Genomic DNA, 19675 nt, shown 5'->3' on the forward strand with positions numbered 1-19675 from the left:
GTCTGTCTGCTTTGGTTTTCAGAATGTTAGTGCCTGGTGCGAGGCTACGGGAGTCCTGCTCGTGGCGCCGTCCAGGGATGCCTGTGGACGGGAGTGTGTTCAGGACTGCGGTGTTTACTGCTTCTCTTCTTTCTGCTTCCTCTTACTGTTGTGCCCGGGCACATGGCCCCTTGTGGTGACCGAGGCGGCCACCCTCAGTCTGTGGTCCCTGCAGAAGGTTGGGTGAGCCTTGTTTCTGGGTCTTGTACCCATAACCGCACTAGTAACTCTGGCTGGGCAGGAGGGGTCTTCAGATTGGCTGGACGGGGGCCACCTCCTCCCCTCATGTGGTTGGACAGGCCTCACAGGGAGAGGCCGGCGTTCTGGTGTGGGGAGTGACAGGAGCACAGAGCACGTGGGCAGGAAGGGTGGCAGCTGGGCCCACAGGAGTGGCGTCAGCAGTGGGGCCAGGGGGCAGTGTAGGGCCAGGCTAAAGAGGCCGTCCCTCTAGGCCCGGGGACTGGAAATCTGCTTGCAAGGTAGCAGGGGCCTCCGAGGCTCCTGAGCTGGTGCAGAGTGACCGTCGCTCCCCTCAGGGGCATCATCTGCTGACCAGGAACCTTCCGTACCATTGGTCATCTCTGGACGTCGTGTACAAAGAGGCCCTGAAAGTGGAGCGGGAGGCGACGTGCCATCCACCTCTGGTTCAGGGGTCTTGATGGTGAGCCAGGCCCTGCCTGCCTACAGGTCCACTCTTTTCCATCCCAGACCCGAGGGCAGAGTCGCCAGCTGCACCGCACCACACCCAGGTCCCCCGTTCCATCCCCGGTGGTAGGGGACACCTGCACAGCCTCTGGGATGGGCTTCTTACAAAGCGAAGTGTCGTCGTACTTTTACTGTTTTCCAGGTTGTCCAGGGTTTTCTCCACTCTACACAGGGGGCAGTGGAGCTCTTTTGTGACCTACATTCTAACCCTACCGGGTGCTTGGTTTGAGGGGCCTTCCCAGGGGACATGCCAGGATTCCATGGCATGGAATCAGGTGACCCTGATTCCATCCTCTCTGCTGAAGGAGGCTGGCATTAGCCAGGGCCACACTGGAGGCTGGACCCACAGGCAGCTCCCGGGGTTGGGAGGGGGACGGAGGAGGTGGCCCCAAGCCGACAGTCCTGGGCTGGGGCCTCGGCCTCCCTGGCCCAGGACCCTGGGCTCTGGAGTGGGACTGGGCTGTCCAGACCTGACCCCACTTAGCCAACGCTTCTGTCCCCACAGTTCTTGTTTTCCTGGTTTATGGTTCTGGGATGGGGCTGCCAGATGAAATACTGGGCACCCAGTTAGATTTGAATCACAGATATTTCAGTGTAAGTATATCCCATATAACATTTGGGACAACTTATGGTAACAAGTGATTTGTCGCTTATCTGGGATTCAAATTTAATGGAATCCTGTGCATGTCCTCGTTGAATCTGGCAGCCCTATTGCTGGGCTGCTGTAAGGATATGGAGCCTGGGCGCCTGGCACATCGGACGCCTGGTGAATGTCCAGAGGTCGGGACTGGGCTGTGGCTTTGTCCAGCAGAGGCCGCTCCCGTCCCACCAGTCTGGGGGCTGACTGGAGCCTGTAGTGCCTCCCTATCTCAGGGGTCCAGTGGGTGGGGCTTGGCCAAGTCAGCACCTGGAGTAACCCTCCCCGCCGAAGCAGAATTGGAGGGTGGGCAGTGGTGGCTCCAGAGCTGGAGTGTGGAGGCGTCTGCGGGGGTCCGATGCCTGCTCACACAGCCCCTGCCCCCCCGTAGTTGGAGCCGCAGCCCTTGCTCAGAGGAGACTTGGGATCAAGCTCCATGGTGAGCACTTGGGAAGTGAACTCAGCCCCTGCTCTGGTGGGCTGTCCCTACTGGGCGACACACAGGACAGTGGTGGGGTCACGGAAAGGGGGTTCTTGGTCTCTGAGGTTTGGAGGACTCCCTGGCCCTGCTGTGCCGCCCATGTCACTTTTCCTCATCAGTCATAACCTGCCTGAAGGACCCGGGCCCGTGGCTTTGTGGGCAGGGACGGAGGGGTGCGGTGGGAGCTTGATAGCATGCTCGATGGTGTGACCTGCCCTGTCTTCCCTCGTTTCTTGAGAAGCAGGTGGAGACCAGGTCTCGTGAAGATGGCTCTGTGACCGTCTCGCATGGCTGTGATCCTGCGAGAGTTCGGGCTCTGGCCCGTGGGCTCTTCATTGCTCATGGGCTCACCCTCATTCAGAAGCAGTGACTGAGCGCCGGGTCTGTGCTCTCCTGCCTCCTGGGGCTCAAGCCTGGGGGTTGGCAGATACAGTCTGAGAGCACAGGAGGGGTGGGGAGGGCACTGTGAGGTCGGGGTGGCCTGCACGAGGGGCAACGTCACTGGGACGGGCTCCCGAATGCGGACTCAGTGCTAAACCGGGAAGGTCACCCTGTCCCCGAGTGGAAGGTGGTGCGTCCTTGAGGGGTGGTGGAGTCCTGGGAGCAATGTGGTTCTGGGATTCTGGGTGAATTGACGCTGGGTTCTGACGGAAGCCCACCTTAGGTGCCCGCCTCCACCATTTTGTGTAGTGCTTCCTAGCGGGGCAGGCCACTGGTCAAGCATTTCACTATGACACCAGGGCAGGTGCTGGCCTGTGCCCATCGGGCAGATGGAGAGACTGAGGTGCTGACTGCCCACTTAGCCTTCCTTGCCTGGATGCGCCCGGCACAGCCACCTGGGGTACAGCCTGGGCTCCAGGACCCTCGGCAGTGAGTGAGGCCCATGTCAAGGAGCTGACTCCAGGGTGGCCTGAGCCCCACGAGAAGTGCAGAGAGAGGCGGGGCTGCAGGCTGCACTCAGGTGGCGCCTACTGTGTGCCAGCGCCTTTCTGCCCAAGCCCAGCACCTCTTCCTTGAGACAAGCCTGGGCCCCTCAGGTGGGGTGAGGCGGCAGGGCAGCGGTGACCGCCAGGCACAAGGGGGGCCCAGCCTCCAGGAGACACAGGTGAGGCTTGGCCACAACTAGGGGCTCGGTTACATCATGCTGCCGAGCCCGGCTTCCCCTGGGGCGGGCCTTGCTGGTCCCAGGGGGATTCCCCAGCTAGCCCTAGTTTTAACCCCTGATCCTAATCCTTGCTGCCCTCCCCCCATTTTGATCTTGATCCCGCCCAGGTATTTTTTTTTTTTTTTTTTTTTTTTTTTCTTTTTGCGGTATGCGGGCCTCTCACTGTTGTGGCCTCTCCCGTTGCGGAGCACAGGCTCCGGATGCGCAGGCCCAGCGGCCATGGCTCACGGGCCCAGCCGCTCCGCGGCATATGGGATCCTCCCAGACCGGGGCACGAACCCGTATCCCCTGCATCGGCAGGCGGACTCTCAACCACTGCGCCACCAGGGAGGCCCCGCCCAGGTATTTTAAGGGCAGGGTGAGACAGGTCAGCAGGGAGGGGAGGGTGGCCACATCTCCCAGTCTCTGCCCGCGGGAGCCTCCCCTGGAGCCTCCCAGGTTCAACCCCAGTTTCCACTCAGGCCGGGCCCCGCCACACTCCTCTTTGGTCAGCCCCGCCCGGCGCGCAGTAGGTGCTTAATAAAGAACCCCGCATTTCATTAATGCCAGTATCATGTTGCACCTTCCCTACCTAAACTGGAAGTGTCAAGACTACACAGAGAGGAGTCACCCGATTGCCACAAGGCTAAAGTGAAGAAAGTGCCATGATAATGGCGCCGGCTAACATTCATGTAACACGTATGCCAGGTACCTTCACACGTATAATTCCATTGCATGAATGAATGAAGGGATGAATGAATGACAGGGCCCACCCCTCCCTGTGATTACAGCAGGAGGAGCCAGTGGACAGAGCTGGAGCCTTCCCGGGGACGGGGCCACGCTGGCAGGAGTCCAGGGCTGCTGGACCCCCCTGAGTCTGAAACTGGTCCCCGGCGACAGCCCCACCCCTGCTCAGACAGAGAAAAATCCTCCGGGCAAGTAATCTGATTCTTCTGGACTCCTTGGAGGAAGTCTGGGGGTGAGGGAGGAAGCTGCATTTTTAGGATGTGCCTTCCCAACTCCTCAGGGTGTACGGCTGGAAAGGGGGGGTTGCTGGGATGTGCTTCCCGCACTCTCCGCCACACCGCAGGTGGAAAATCCAGGCCCAGCAGCTTCCATGCAGAACCTTGTTATGTCCTGGGGGTGGGCTGAGTTATTTTGAGTGTGTGTGTGTGGGGGGGCGGTGTCTGATGGCCTGCTTAGGGAAAGTTGTTCCGGGGTTCAGGGGCCTCGGCCCAGAGACACCCCCCTCAACCCCACCGTCTGGCCAATGGTGGAGGAGCCACAGATCAGCTGTGCATTGTCGTCCCCCCCCAACACCTTGGCTCTCTCCAAACCCTCACTCCCCCCACGGTGCAGGCGTCTGTTCATCCTCCCAGGAAGCAGGGTCGGGGACTCTGAGTTCATGTCTCAGCTGCTTGACCTTGGGCCAGGGGATGCCCCTCTCAGGAAGCGGCTTCCTTCATCTCTAAATCAAAGCCGGGAAACATCTTTCTGTTTTAAGATAGTTGGAGGGGGTGGGCCGGTGAACGTGGTTTGGGGGTGGGGCTGGGGCCAGGCTGCTTGGGTTCAAACCCCAGCCCAGCCTCTTGCCGCTGTGTTTCCTTGAGAGAGTGGCAGAACCTCCCTTGTGTCTCTCGCCAGGTCCAGGCAGGGCTCTCCAGGAGGTGGTGACACTCCCCAGGGCCTCTCATTTGGTTCCAGCCCCAAGGATCCCGTGTGCGTGTGTGGACCTCCTGCGCCTCCCAGCTCAGGGCTGCCTCGGGACCGGGTGGGCGTGCAGGGCACAGACCCTAACCCTACCCTTCCTAGCGTGTGGGCAAGTTCCTACCGCCGGCACGATTGGCTCCCTGTAAAAGGGGGTAGGAAGTGTGCCACCCAGGAGCAGGGCCTGGCACAAACAGGGTGGGCGTTGAGGAACTTTCTTTCCAATGCCAGGGGTGGAAGGGCTGCAAGGATTTTAAGCATCCGGAGGAAAGAAAAGAAACCCTGCAGTTAAGCCGTGACACCCCCCCATCTATTTGTAGGCACTTCCTGATTCAGACGTATTCAGACAGGCACACAGGAGCTCAGTGCCCCAAAGAGGAAACCGAGGCGCAGCCTGCGGGAGCCCGAGCTCCGTCCTCCTCCACATCCTTTCCTGCTGGCCTGTCCGTTCACCCCTCACTCATTCCTTCGTTTGTTCGTTCCTTCTCCCGACCCCCGACTCAGCCGACCCAATCCGTGGGTGACCGGGGCGTGCGGACGGACGCGGACGCTCTGGGGGGTGACGCCGGACTGGCCGTCCCCGAGCCTCAGCCTCCCGGCGGGGGGCGGGGGAAGTGCTGGGCGCCGACGACCCCCCTCCCCCTCCCCAAGCTCGGAGACCAGCGGCCCCTCCTGCCGCGGGTCTCTTACCGACACTGTTCCCTTGCCATCCCCGCGCGCTCCCCACGCCCCTCCTCCCCGCGCGCATCGGGCGGGGAGGAGGCAGAGTCCGCCCCCTCCCCTCGGAGGCTCCGCCCCGCCCTCCGCTCCCCTGCCCTGTCCGCCCCTCCCGGGTTGGGCCAAGCTCCCCGGCCACGTGACCCCGCGGCCCGGCTGGGACGCGACAGGACGCGCTGGGACGGGCGCCGGGGGTCGCCGGCGGCATGGAGCGGAGGTGGGTCTTCGTGCTGCTCGACGTGCTGTGCGTGCTGGTCGGTAAGAGCCGCGGGGACCCGGGTGTGTATGTGAGGACCCTTTCCCAGGCGGGCCCATCCCCGGTCCCCGCAAAGTTTTGTAGGACGGGCTGTGGGCTGCAGCGGCCCTACCTCTCGGAGGCCCCCTGGAGGTGGGGGGAGCCGGGGGAGGACCCTCGGGCCGCGGATCGAGCAATGCGCCCCCGCCCCGCGTGCCCCGGCGCCCGCGCGCGCCCTCCCAGGCCTCAGTTTCCCCCGCGCATCTCCGGTCGGAGAGGGTCGGTGTCCCCCGCCCGCGGCAGCAGGAAGTCGCTGCCGGGGGCCGCTCATGCCTCCCCCTCCCGCCCTGCCCGGCCCGGCCCGGCCCGGGCGGTGATTCACGCGGGCGTCGGCCGCGCTCGGGCAAGCCGGACGGGGGGCGCGGCCGCGGGTCGCCCCGGGAGGCCCTCCACCCCGCACCTTGGGTCGGCTGGTCCAGTGGGCTCTGGGAGGGCGGAGCCCTGGCCGGGGGCGCACGGGCAGTGGTGGGATCCGAACCCGCGCCCCGTCGCCCTCCTCGCTCGGGCCCAGGAGAGCCGGGAGAAGGACTGGGCCGCAGGCTGTTGTGGAACTGGGGGCCTCGGGGTGGCGCGGGCCAAACCTGTCGGGCGGGTTTGAGGGCCAAGCTGGGGGCAGAGGCCCCCTCCCCGCCCCTCCTCCAGGGTCCCGGAAACAAAGGCTGTGTGTTTGCTCCGGGGTTGTGCGGACAATGGCCCCGGAATTCTACCCCCGGCGCAGGGAGGGGCTCCTCCGGCCTAAACTGCCCTACCCCCAGTCAGGCTGCTGCTCCTCCGATGGGGACCGAGGGGTCTGCCCTGACTGCAGGCAGAGGCCAGGCTCTCCTCCCATGTCCTAGAAGAGACCTTTTTGGGATGCGCCAGGTGGCAACTGGAGGTCCCCCGGGGGCGTCTGCCAACCCTGGGCATCATTTCCTTAGCACTTATTTTATTTAAACATTTGTGTGGCGCTGACTGTATTCCAGGCACTAAGGAGCATGCAAATAATTAAACCTTTTTCTCCAGTCAGCCTATGAGGGAGTGCTGTTATGCTCCCCAGTTTCCACCCAGAGATATTCAGGTGCCCGCTGGAGGTCACACAGCAGCGGGGGAAGGGGGTTGGGTGCAGCTGCCATATGCCAGGTGCTGGGGCGCCCGGGCAGAGCTAGCTCCCAGTCTACAAGCTTCAGGACACGAACAGTTCAGTCTTAGATGGTGACAAGGGCCCTGGGGAAAACACCAGGGGTTGACACCAGGGCAGGGAGGCTCTGGTGGTGTCTGCTGTGGGGACATTTGAGCTGGCGCAGCCCAGGCAGAGGGAGGCTCCATCCCTGTGCTCTGAGCTCTGTGCACCTGAATCCCGGGAGAGCCCAGCTCCAGTTCTGATCGGAGGGTGCCCGTATCTCCAGGGGGGAGGGCTGGGGCTTGGGGACAGGAGTTGGGGGGCTGACTCGATGCCCGGGCCCCCATGGGAGCCCCTGCCCTGCTCAGGCCGTGGGGTTTCTTGGCCTCTCGTCCTAGGCCTCCACCCTGGCCAGAGAGGTCTTTTGGAAACATGCTCCCTCCCTCTGCTGCAACCCTCCTGAGACCCCCGCCCCCGCCACAGAGCCCCTCTCCCCAGCACTCTGCTCTCCAGGCTCAGGCCCATCTCCGGCCTTGGCACTGGCCACCCCTCTGGGGGATGTTCTTCCCCAGGTCTCCCCTGTACTTCTTCCTTTAAGGCACCTTCCCTGTGTGGCCTCCCCGACACCCTACTGAAGGCTGCAGCCCTCCCCGATTCCGGTCATCGTGTGCCTATTATTTTTATTCCCAGCTGCTCTCAGCTCCATGAGGCAGATCTCAGTGTTCTTCACCGAGTCTTTCCCTATATCAGCGTCATCCGGTGGTCCCAGAGGCCCTTGCATTTGGCCTTTGGAAGGAGGAGTTGGCCCTGCCTTCCCCCTGCTCTGGTCGTCAGGCCCCAGCAGAGCCACACCCTTTTCCACGTGTCACCTGCCCTGCCAAGGCCAAAGGGCACCCTGGCTGGGTATGTCTTTGTGCACCCACCCTGGGGAGCAGGGAGCCCTGTGCCCCAGCCACCCTTGGTCACCCTTGGCTGGCGGGGCCTCTGGACTCCGGGGCTGCGGCCGTGCCAGGCAGGGCCCGGTCATGACTTGTGGCTCCTGAAAGCACCTTTGGATTGAGCTCCCGGGGCCTGGGCCGGGCCTGTCGGGTCACCGTGTGGCCGGTTCAGGGACAACGCGTGGATGAGGTGTGTTCCTGATCTCTCTGGCCAGCCCTAGAACAACGAGCAGAGTGTCCTCCTTTTAACAGATGCCTGTTAAACACTGGCCTCGGCCAGGCCCCAGCAGGCTCCAGGGATTCAGCCTTGAACACGACAGGCGCGCCCCCCCACCCCACCCCAGGTGCTCACAGAGCGCTGTGTGTAGCTGGGGGAATCATTCGAGTATCACACGGTGATTGCACAGTTGCACACAGGCAAGAACCATGAAGAACGGAAGTTTTCTGCCGTGAGAGGGCTCCCAGGAGCACGGAAGGGAGTTCGAGATGTTCTGGGCCGCGAGAAGGACGTGAGCAGAGGCCCTGGTGGCTGCCTGCTGGCTTCGTGCAAAGGGCAGAGAGGAGACTGGAGGGAAGCGAGGCGGGGAAAGGGTGGGAGACGTTGCGGGGGTGGACACTGGGCCTGGGCAGGACGTTGATGTTTATCTGATGATGACGGGGAACCACAAGGGGGGTTTAATGGGGCAGTGACCTCCCACTTGCTGTGAGAAAAGCTCCTCCTAGCTCTCGGGTGGGCTTGGAGGTGAGGAGACCCGGAGGGAGGCTGAGGCAGGCGTCCAAGCGCTCGGTGCCGGCGCAGGCTCGTCTGTGTGGCCCTGGGGCTCAGAGAACCTCGTGGCTACCGGCCTCCTCTCCCCAACGCCAGCCTCTCTGCCTTCCGCCATCTTGACGCTCGTGAACGCCCCGTACAAGCGAGGATTCTACTGTGGAGATGACTCCATCCGGTACCCCTACCGTCCAGACACTATCACCCATGGGCTCATGGCCGGGGTCATCATCACCACCACCGTCATCCTTGTAAGGCAGGAGGGGCGTGGAGGGTGGGGGCTGGGGCGTTAGCAGGTCGAGTCCTGCCTGGGGTGGTGTCTGCGGGGAAGAGGGCCCCCTTGGAGTTCCCAGCCCCCCAGTGACCGTAGGGAGGCCGCGCACCCTGACCCCTTTAAGCGGCCCTGAAGTCCCTGGCTGTTCCCCGCAGGTGTCGGCCGGGGAGGCCTACCTGGTGTACACAGACCGCCTCTACTCCCGCTCCGACTTCAACAACTACCTGGCCGCCCTCTACAAGGTGTTGGGGACGTTCCTGTTCGGGGCTGCAGTGAGCCAGTCGCTGACAGACCTGGCCAAGTACATGACCGGCCGGCTGCGGCCCAACTTCCTGGCCGTGTGTGACCCTGACTGGAGCCGTGTCAACTGCTCCGTGTACGTGCAGGTGGAGGTGTGCAGGGGAAGCCCTGCTGACGTCACCGAGTGCAGGTGGGTGCTACGGGGGGCCCGGGCTGCAGACACCCCACCCGGGAAGGAGAGTGGGGGCTGGAGAAGGGCCCTCGGGAGCTGGATGTTGAGGGATGAGTTGTCAGGTATAGAAGGTACAGGAGCTCCACACTGGGCAGAGAACAGGCAGGAGCAAGGCCTGCAGGTGCCCGTGGTGGGCCTGTGTCCTGCAGGCAGGGAGGTGAGGTGGCGCCAGGCGTGTCGGGCCCTGGAGCAGGGCAGGAGGTTTCAGGAGGAGTGACCCACCTCCCCCAAATTTCAGACCCCATCCTCACGCTGCTGCTCTGTCCTCTCACCATCTCTACTGGTAAACTTTTCATTTAATTGATGTCCTTATTTTCCTTCTTTAAAAATTAGATAAAAATTCACAAAGTATAAAATTCACCAATTTAACCATCTTAAGCTTCTGTCAGTTTTTGCCTCATGTATTTTGGGCTCTGTTGTTAGGTGCTTATATCTTTGTAATTGTTATTGATATACCTTCTCGATGGATTGATCCTTTTCTCGCTATATAATGTTCTTTGTCTTGTTATTTGTTTTGTGTATATTGTATCTTTTTTGTTTGTATTTCAATTTCTCCATTACTGCCTTTTCTGTCAGTAGGTATTTACTCTGCAAAAAATTTGCAGCTATATAGTTCCACCCCCGCTTACGAGGTTATTGTCACAAATTATATCTTTATACATTGTATGCTCATCAACATAGATTTATAGTTACTGTTTTATGTGGTTTTTTAAAAATTGAGCTATATTTGCCATATAACATTATGTTAGTTTCAGGTGTACAACATAATGATGAGATGTTTGTATTTATTGTGGAATGATCCAGTAAGTTTAGTTATGTGCAGTTGTTTTTTCTTTTTTTAATCATGTAGGGAAAAGCAGGACTATAAATCAAAATACATTAACACTGCTGTTTATGTTTTGTATTTACTTTTACTGCTGACTTTTATGGTTTTTTTGTGGATTTGAGTTACTGTCTAGTGTCCTTCATTCCTCCATGAAAGACTCCCTTTAGTATTTCTTGTAGAGCTTGTAGGTGTATGAGCTATGAATTTTCTTGGTTCTTGTTGGTCTGGGAATGTCTAAATTTCTCCTTTATTTTGACAGGATCATTTTGCCAGATGTAGAATTCGTGATTCACAGAGTTTTTTTTTTCCTTTCAGTCCTTTGAATATGTCATCCTTCTGGCCTCCATGGTTTCTGATAAGAAATTAGCTACTAATCTTACAGAGGATTCCTCGTACACAACGAATCCCTTCTCTTGCTGCTTTCAAGATTTTCTCCTTGACTGTCTTTTGGTAGCCTGATTATACTGTGTCTCTTTGTGGCTCTCTTTGAGTTTATCCTCTTTGAAGTTCATTGGGCTTTTTGGATGTGTAGATTGATGTTTTTCATTTGGTGAAAATATTCTTCAAATATTCTTTCTGCCGTTTTCTCTCTTCTCCTTTTGAGACTCTTATATGTATGTATGTTGGTACATTTGATGGTGTCCCACAAGACTCTGCGGTTCATTCATTTTTCTTCATTCTTTTTTTTTGTTCCTTAGACCGAAAGTCTCGATTGACCTATCTCCATGTTCACACATGCTTCTGCCTGCTCAGATCTGCTTTTGAGCCCGTCTGGTGATTTATTTCAGATACTATAGTTTTGAACTCCACAATTTCTATTTGTTTCCTTTTTATAACTTCTGTTTCTTTTTGGTGTTCTCTATTAGGTGAGACATCATTCTCACAGATCCTTTAGCTCTCTGAACATATTTTAAATGGCAGGTTAAAAGTCTTTATCTAGTGAGTCTAACATCTGGGTTTCCTCAGGGACAGCTTCTAGTAATAGATTTTTTTTCCCCGGGTATTTCCCGCATTTTTTCATGCATGCCTTATAATTTTGTTGTTGTTGTTGAAAACTGGGCATTTTAAATGTTATAATGTAGCAACTCTGGAAATCAGATTCTCCTCTCCCCAGGGCTTGTTTTTGCTGTTTGTTGTAGTTGTTGGTTGTTTGCTTAGTGAGTGCTGTGAACTAACTTTGTAGAGTCTGAGTGGCCGTGAAGTTCTGCTGTTAGCTGAGTGATCAGCTAGCGATCGGACAGATATGTCCTTAAATACCTGGAACCGGGGGCAAAAAACTTCCATTTTACAGACGGGCTTTGTGTGCTATGTTGGGGCATGTCAGTTGACAACTCTGCCTTAACCTTTACTTCTTGCTTGGTCAGCCAGAGGTGAGAGCTTAGGGCCTTCTCAGGTCTTTTCTGAGCCCTGAGGCTCAGCCCTGGCCTCTGGAATCCCAGCCCTTATTCTCCAGAGCTTCTCATTCCCTGGCCTTTCCTCCCAGGCTCTTTTTGGTTAGTCTGTTTGCTGCAACTGCTATCCGTTGCCCCAGGCAGTGGTGACCATTACATTTGCTGTGAATATTTATGACCAGTGATCCAGGGAGCCATCAGACAGGACCGGACAATCTCAGTTCTTTGTAAGTGAGCTCTGTTCTCCCTCCGTGGCCACCACCAATCTGATTCTTACCGTTGTTGTCAGTTTTTTAGTTGCTTTTATGGGGTGGGGGGATGGACCTTTGGAGTCTCTTAATCTGCCATCTTTTCTCTTGTCCGTTGATGTCCTTTGTTAAAACTTGAAATTACATGAAAAGAAAATGTGTGCCTTGTGTCAGTGACCACAGGTGGGAAATAGTCTTGAAAAGAAACACAGTGAAAGTGAAGCTGCTGGCTGGACACAGTTGTCTGCCCTCGGTTCTGTGTTCAGGGCCTGCAGCATCTTTGTGGTGAGGCTTTAAAGACTGCGAGACCCTATCGCATTGTCAGAGAAATGGAAAGGGAAGAACTGATGGTGTCCAACAGTGGCCATGTTTCTACCTGAAATCTTCCCAGACTCTGGGAGGCATGGCAGGATGGGACCGGGGCCGGGGGTGTTTGAAGGCAGAGGTGCTGAGTGTGGGCCCTCCCGAAACCTGCCGCACTCTCCTTTCTCAGATTATCCTTCTACTCTGGACACTCCTCCTTTGGAATGTACTGCATGATGTTCTTGGTGGTGAGTTTGTTTCTCTGTGACTTGCTTGTTGTGGAGCGGTGGCCTAGGCCCTTCCCTGGGCCTCAGTAAAGCGGGCTGGGTGGAGGTGGTGATGGATGGGCTCTGGCTTGCTGATAAAAACTGGAGGCCCTGGGCCTACAGGTTCCAGGCTCCCGGCCTCAGTGTCACCGTCTGTGCGTCCGGCGGGGGTGGGCTGGCAGGCTCCCATGCTGACGGCTGCTCTTGGCCCCCAGCTCTACGTGCAGGCCCGGCTGTGCTGGAAGTGGGCACGGCTGCTGCGGCCCACCGTGCAGTTTTTCCTGGTGGCCTTTGCCCTTTACGTGGGCTACACCCGTGTGTCTGACCACAAACACCACTGGAGTGATGTTCTCGTTGGCCTCCTGCAGGGGGCGCTGGTGGCCGGCCTCACTGTGAGCTCCCGGGCCCCGACCCCCTGCCCTGACCAGAGACCCCCCTCTGGGTCCCTCCTGCCCTCTCTCTGCCTCTCCAGGACCCTAGCCCTCTCCTCCCATCTTTCCCCTAAGATCCCCCCTCTGCTGTCCTCACTGCCCCCGCCACAGTGCCCCTCAGCTCCTGGGCTCTATGCCCCTCCCTGCCCTGTGCTGCCCCGTCCCGCCCTGTCCCCGCCCAGTCAGCTCCTGCCTTCCTCTCCTCTGCTAGGTCCGCTACGTCTCCGACTTCTTCAAAGCCCGGCCCCCGCGGCACTGCCTGGAGGATGAGGAGGTGGAGCGGAAGCCCAGCCATCACTGACACTGGCCCTGGGCGAGGCTGCCTGCAGCCACTGCGGGTCCCCTCCTCCTGGAGCTGCAGCCGCGTCCAGCTGGGGCTCAGGCTGTGGGCAGTGAGCGTGTCCATGGTCCTGGGGCAGGTCCCTAAGCCAGGATGGCTGGATCCTGGCGTGGGTTCCACTAACCCCACCTCCATGCACTGGGCCCAGGGAGTACCTGGGGCAGCCTTAGCATGTGGAGGGGGACTCTTCCTCAGAACCCCTGTCTTTTGTTGGGTTAAGGAAGGGACTGAGAGATCCCAATGGATGCCGTTTTTGTAAAATGTGACGTCTATGCGGATTTTTAGTAAAATAGGGCGTTTGCTTGACAGATGTTATCAGCACCTCTTCCTTATGGCCGTTCTGAGGACTCTGTTCCTATAGCAGAGGGGGAGACCCTCTCTGGTTGGGGGCTCAGCTGAGCAAACCAGCCATGCCTGCGTTGCTGCTCTGGTCACGTGGGCAGGAGGGGTGCAGGAGAAAGGCCGACTGCCCGTTCCACTCTCCTGTGGCGCTAAGGTTGGGGGTCAGGTGGACCTGCACAAGCAGTCGGGGTGTCACCCTGCAGAGAGAGCCCTGAACAAAAGACACCTGCCGTTGTGTTGGCCCCTGGGGCCGGGGAGGCTAGCAGAGACCTGAGTCCAGGTTGCGTGGAGAGGTGTATTTACAGCTCTTCCCTCCTCCCAGTAAGGAGGCCTCTGCTGGGGGCCCCTGTGAAGGCCCCCAAATGTAAGGGCTTGGGCAGAAGTTCAGATGCGGGTAAGACCATGGCCACAGGAGCCTCCTGGGTCCTCAGCAGCACCCCCAGAGACTGGCTGTGTGCAGGGTTGTGCTCAGGTCCGCTGAGAGGGCAGCTCCCGTGGGCTCTGCCAGTTGGAGCCTTGCAGTGGCTGTTGTTGAGTTTGAAAGATCACACATGGGGTTTGGGCCTGGAGCGGGCTCCTTGTCCCCTTTCTGCTGGGGGATATACCACCCCGGCCCCGGCCCAGGCCTCAGAGTCCCTCCCCTTCGAATGACCGGGACCTCTGCCCTCGGATCGTCCCGTCTCAGTAGTGCCCACCTGTATCTGTCCACTCCCTGTGTCCCTGGAGGACTCACTGAAGCTGAAACTCCCCAAGTCCTGACCCCTTCCCTCTGGTCACATGGACCCCTGTGCACATGGGGCTTCAGAAACGGGCCCCCATGACTTCTGCCCCGGAATGGGAACCCCTTACTCACCATCCACAAAAGTGAATGTCAGGCAAGCGGCATAGATCAGGCCATAAACAAACCTTAAAGAGGGAAAATAGGTTCAAAACCTTAGTGTGGGGAAGACTTTTGTAACTGGGAAAAATAGAGAACGGGAAGTGGAGGGAAGCTGGGGCTCAGGCTGGGGCAGGGGGTCAAGAGGTGGAACAGACGATGGGGGAAAGACTCCCTGTGCCAGGAAGGTGTCCAAGGTCACTGAAGCTTCTGGACCTGATCACTGATGGGCCGGGGTCCCTGAAACTTGCAGAACGCACAGAGCTTACCTGCTCAACCAGAGTGTAAGTAGGAAGTTTAATCTTTCGTCAAATATCTGGGCAAAATGGGTGATTGAGTTTTAAGAGTCTGTTTTTGTTTTACCTGCACCCAGAACCTGTCTTATTCTGTATCCGTTTCAGGGTGTTCCCGTCTGGTCTTAGCAGTGCTTGGGGGCAAAGATGCAGCCTAGCAGCCTGCACTGGAGGCCAAGATGGAGAAGATGAAGATCTTCACGGCCACCATGGCCTTGCCCTCAGCCTGTGGTAGATGGGGAGGGAGGTGGCCCACACACTGCAGGTCAGCAGGATGCTGAAGGTCAGGAACTTGGCTTCCTTGAAGGTACTGGGCAGGTTCCGGGCCAGGAAAGCCCTGGTGAAGCTCCCTGGGGCAAGGAGCCCAGGTATCCCAGGGCACAGTAGAAGACAGGGACCAAGCCCTGGTTGCAGGAAAGGACGACACATCTAGGCTTGGAGTGCGTGTCTGTGTCAGTGTAGAGAGGAGAGGTTCCCAGGCAGATTCCATAGAGAGTCGGGTGGATTGGGGAGTGGATGAGAAAGGTGAAGTCGGGTGCCCCTGACACCAACCAACTTTCCTCCCAGGAGCAGTGATCCTGAAGGTCAAGACCACACAGATGGTTTTGGCCCAAACAGTGGAAACAGCCCAGTAAACACCGTGCCAGATGTGGTTGCTGGAGGGCGCAAGTGGCTGTGCTGGGACGGCCGATGAAGGGTGAGCAGGACAGGAAGCCTGGGCACAGGGAGATGAGGACGCAGCTGAGAGTCTCGCTCTTGGCCTTGACTGTGGGTGAGTCTCAGGCTTAACGAAGACCCCAAGGACCACAGCTGTGAGAGCAGTGGAGGAGAGAGCCTCCCCCAAAGGGTCCTCAGGAAGCAGGGCAGGTCACAGCCGTTGGGGGAGGGGGCAGCGTTCTCTCTTACTGTTTGAGTATAGGATGCTGCAAACCACACACTGGTTTGCATCTGACAAGAAGAGCAGAGATGCAGTGTTTCAGGTTCAGTAATTCTTACAAATCCAAGCATCAGTGTGTGGAAGTTAGGGCATACTGATACACCCAGGCAGCGCTGCAAGGAAACTCTCATGCGTAATTTGAGGTTTATGGTCCTTATGGTTCTATGGCAAAAATAGTCTTTTCAGGCTTCCCTGGTGGCGCAGTGGTTGAGAGTCCACCTGCCGATGCAGGGGACACGAGTTCGTGTCCCGGTCCGGGAGGATCCCACATGCCGTGGAGTGGCTGGGCCCATGAGCCATGGCCACTGAGCCTGCACGTCCGGAGCCTGTGCTCCGCAACCGGAGAGGCCACAACAGTGAGAGGGCCGCGTACCGCAAAAACAAAAACAAAAATAGTCTTTTCTCTTTTTCTCTTTACATGGAGGGGGGTGGGGGTGGTGTTTCTTTAGTTGATTCTCATGGGAAACTCCTAGGTTCTTAGCCAGGTAAATATCATTTCTCATGGCCTGTTCTCGAAGCCCAACATTCTGTCTACCTTCTGGTGTTGACCGGCTTTTGAGAACCCCTCCTGAGTATTGAACCACATGCAGGAATTTCTGTGCAGCACGGTGCTGTGGCTTTGTAGGAAGTCATCCTTGCTTTTTCACAGGTGAAATTTTGTAAGGGCCGTGACTGACAATATTTCACAGTACAAAAATGGGATGAAAATGTGGCAAAATTTAGTAATTATGAAGTCTGCCTGTTTGTGTATAGGAATCCATTATGTCACTCTCTTTACTGTATTTTGAAAACGTTTACAGTAATTCAAAACAGGGAAGCTCTGCCTAAGTAAATCTTCCTAAGTTGAAAAATAATGTATTCATTCCTCATTCACCAAATGAATCTCTGTTTAAGTTGTAACAACATAAAATCCTAATTGAAAAACTTTGTAATGTTGGTTACTGTAGCGGTGTGTGCTCATGGGTTCCCAGCAGCAGTGGAGGTCATGACGTTCATGTCTGTCTGACCGACCACGAACAGACCATTGGTAGGGACTTTGTGGAGGGTCACCCCCTGAGGCTGTGTGGTTTGGGGATTCTTCCTGGAGGCTTAGCAGCCTCAAGCCTGCCAGTCTAGCCCCTCCAGTACGGCGGGGGTGGGTGCTGTTCTACTGCAATTTTTAAAACCTGTGCTTTTTCTTAAGCCTCTTTTAGCATATTTTCAGCAGCTGGACAGCTCCTAGGTCTCCTGTCGGCCTGCTGACTTCCCGTATCTGATGTAAACATGCTCCAGAATTTTTCTGTTGGCCTCATTTTTTTTTTTTTTTGCGGTATGGACCCAGCTGCTCCGCGGCATGTGGGATCTTCCCAGACCGGGGCACGAACCCAAGTCCCCGGCACTGGCAGGCAGACTCTCAACCACTGCGCCACCAGGGAAGCCCCTGTTGGCCTCATTTTTATCAGTGTGATTTTTTGGGATCCAAGTAGCCCAGTTTATACAATTGATAGCTACATTTCTGGGTGAATCTAGGGCACTAAGTAACAGTTTCCAATTGGAAAAAGGCTGGAATCACTTGACAACAGGCATCCACCCTGCAAGGGTGCCCAGATCTCCCCTGTGCATGTCTTTCCTCGGCCTCCAGAGCGAATGCTCACCTGTCACATCATCACAGACCAACAGCCCCGCCCAGGTCCAGCCACAGGGCAGCAGCAGCAGCACCACGCCTGGGGCCAGAGGAGCACTCCTGGAGGCCACCTGACCCAGACCTGGTGACTGACCCTTGACACTCAGCAGAAGGCCACAGGGATCTTCAGTGACCTGAATGGGAAGGAGAAAAGCATGGCCATTTTCTTCTTCAAGGAAACAATCAGGAGAGAATACTTCTGTGGTACTCATTTGAATAATATTCCTTTTCACCTGCCATGGAAAGTGATCTGGATATTAAACAACGTTACTTTCAGTAAGTGCAGCTGCAAGGGTTTCTTCGTACCATGTTTCCTTTCCTTTTCTTTCTTTCTTTATTTTTCTGGCCACACCGCGCGGCTTGCAGGATTTTAGTTCCCTGACCAGCGACTGAACCCGGTCCTGGCAGTGAAAGCACCAAGTCCTAACCTAACTGGACCACCAGGGAATTCCCCGTATTTTATTTTCAACGTCACTGGAAGGGCTACCTGGAAAAATTGCTCAGAACCTATCTCTAGGACCTCCTGCAGTTGACTTTAGTCTGTAAAGTCTTCATTCTCTCCCTTGTCGTTGCAAGTAAAGAACATGCCACTCCAGTCCTGTGCATTCCGGTTTTCCACCTTGAACGATGCACAAGGACATTCTCTCCTAAGTTGTTTTACTGCCGTATTTTGTTGCTGGACAGGACGTATATTCAGCTCTGCCCCACTGCGCCTTCATCTCCACTTGTGGGAATTTGTAGAGGTCCAGCAGTGTCTCCCTGAGCAGGAAAAAGCTGATGTGGTTCCTGCAGTGACAGCGGTGGCTTTGTTCTGTTTCTCACAGGTGAACTACAGGTTGGTCTGGCCCGCTCCTGACAGCCATGCCAGGGAGCTCTCCAAGGTTCTTTGGTCTCTTTTGTAGGAAATGTATACGTGATATCCTAAGGGTGTGTTAGGTGGGTGGTTGGTGTTCCTGTTGATCTCCTCAGGGTCAAGTCCCAAGGCCAGAATGTAAATATTGTTTCTGAATATCCACCTGCATTAAAGGAAGAGGATTAGGGATCCAAAGTCATCCACACATGCGGTGATTATCTGTTAGGCTAATCACAGGGCACCATGTGGTGCTTTGTCCAAATATGGAAGCCACGAATGACACGTGGCTTTTTAAATTCAAAGTAATTTAAATTAACAAAATAAAAATCCAGTTTACCAGTCACAGTAGGCTGAGGAGAAGAAAAAGGATATTTCTGTCAGTGGAGGAATTCTTTTGAGATACTCTTGTTTAGAGAATTAAAACTAAGAAAATTCAGTTAGGGTTAAGGTTCCAAGTTAGAGTTAAGGTCCGGGTCAGAGGTTAGGCTCAGGATGAGATTAAGGTCAAGGTCATAATTAAGGAGTGGGGAAGTAGCTCCATATCCTTGGTGGCTGAGTGACTATATCAATTAATTGGAATTTTCTGCATAAACTAAACTGAGGGGAAAAATAGACAGCCATACAATTAGAGTGGAGACTTTGCTATCCACGTTTGGTAGTGGGTAGATCTAACAGAACCAACAGCAAGCAAAAATAAATAAATAATTAATTAATTAAAAATAAAAATCAGTGGACTTGAATAACACCACAGACCAAATGGACCTAACAGACATATGTGGAACTTTCAGCCCAACAACAGCAGGATGTACATTCTTGTCAAGCACATATGGTGCATTCTCAAGTATAGATCACATGTTAGGTCAACAACTCTTTTAAGAAAATTGATATATACCAAGTATCTTTTCTAACCACAATGGAATAAAACTAGAAATCAATAGTAGAAGGAAAACTGGCAAATTCACAAATAGGTGAAAATTAAATAACACACTTTGAACAATCAGTGGGTCAAAGAAGAAATAAAAAGTGAAATTTAAAAATATCTTGAGACAAACAAAAATGGAAACACAGCATACCAAAACTTGTGAGATGCAAAGAAATAGAAAACTGTCCCTGTTTGCAGATGACATGATCTTATCTATAGAAAACCCTAAAGACCAAAAACAAAAAACCTGCTAGAAATAAATGCATTCAGCAAAGTTGCAGACTACAACTCAAAAATCAGTTGTTGTTTCTATACACTAATTAATAGTGATTAATGTTGACTCTTTTCAGGTGACTTGTCATCTGTAAACCTTTGGACAATTGTCTATTCAGGTGCTTTGTTCATTTAAAAATTGGGTTGTTTGTGTTTGGTTCAGTTGTAAAAGTTTTTTGTATGTTAGAGCTAGAGTTAGGATATAAATGTTAGGGTTTAGGGTTGGGATTGGAGTCAGGGGTTAAGGGTCAGGGTCAGAGTTAGAGGTCAAAGTTTAGAGTCTAAGGTCTGGGGTTCCAAGGTTGGGGTTGTTAGGGTTTAGGGCTTGAAGTTAAAGGTTGGGGTTAGGTTTAAGCCTCACTGGCCCACTTCCCCCTCTTCTTTCCCATCTTTCTGAGGCCTCCAGGATGGATAGGACTCACCTGGTCACGAGGCC

At 55.4% G+C, this 19675-nt stretch overlaps 1 protein-coding gene across 1 annotated transcript; it reads left to right on the plus strand.

The window, feature by feature from the left end:
• The first annotated feature begins 5554 nt into the window (after window positions 1-5554).
• PLPP2 (phospholipid phosphatase 2) lies at window positions 5555-13385 on the plus strand. The gene is given in 7 exon segments (XM_081231198.1): window positions 5555-5688; window positions 8628-8779; window positions 8958-9232; window positions 12233-12290; window positions 12524-12700; window positions 12951-13029; window positions 13032-13385. Coding segments are annotated over 7 exon segments (897 nt in total). The 5' UTR covers window positions 5555-5636; the 3' UTR covers window positions 13136-13385.
• Window positions 13386-19675: the final 6290 nt, after the last annotated feature.

Source organism: Mesoplodon bidens, assembly GCF_964165515.1.
Source record: "Mesoplodon bidens genome assembly, chromosome: 4".
NCBI lineage: Eukaryota > Metazoa > Chordata > Mammalia > Artiodactyla > Ziphiidae > Mesoplodon > Mesoplodon bidens.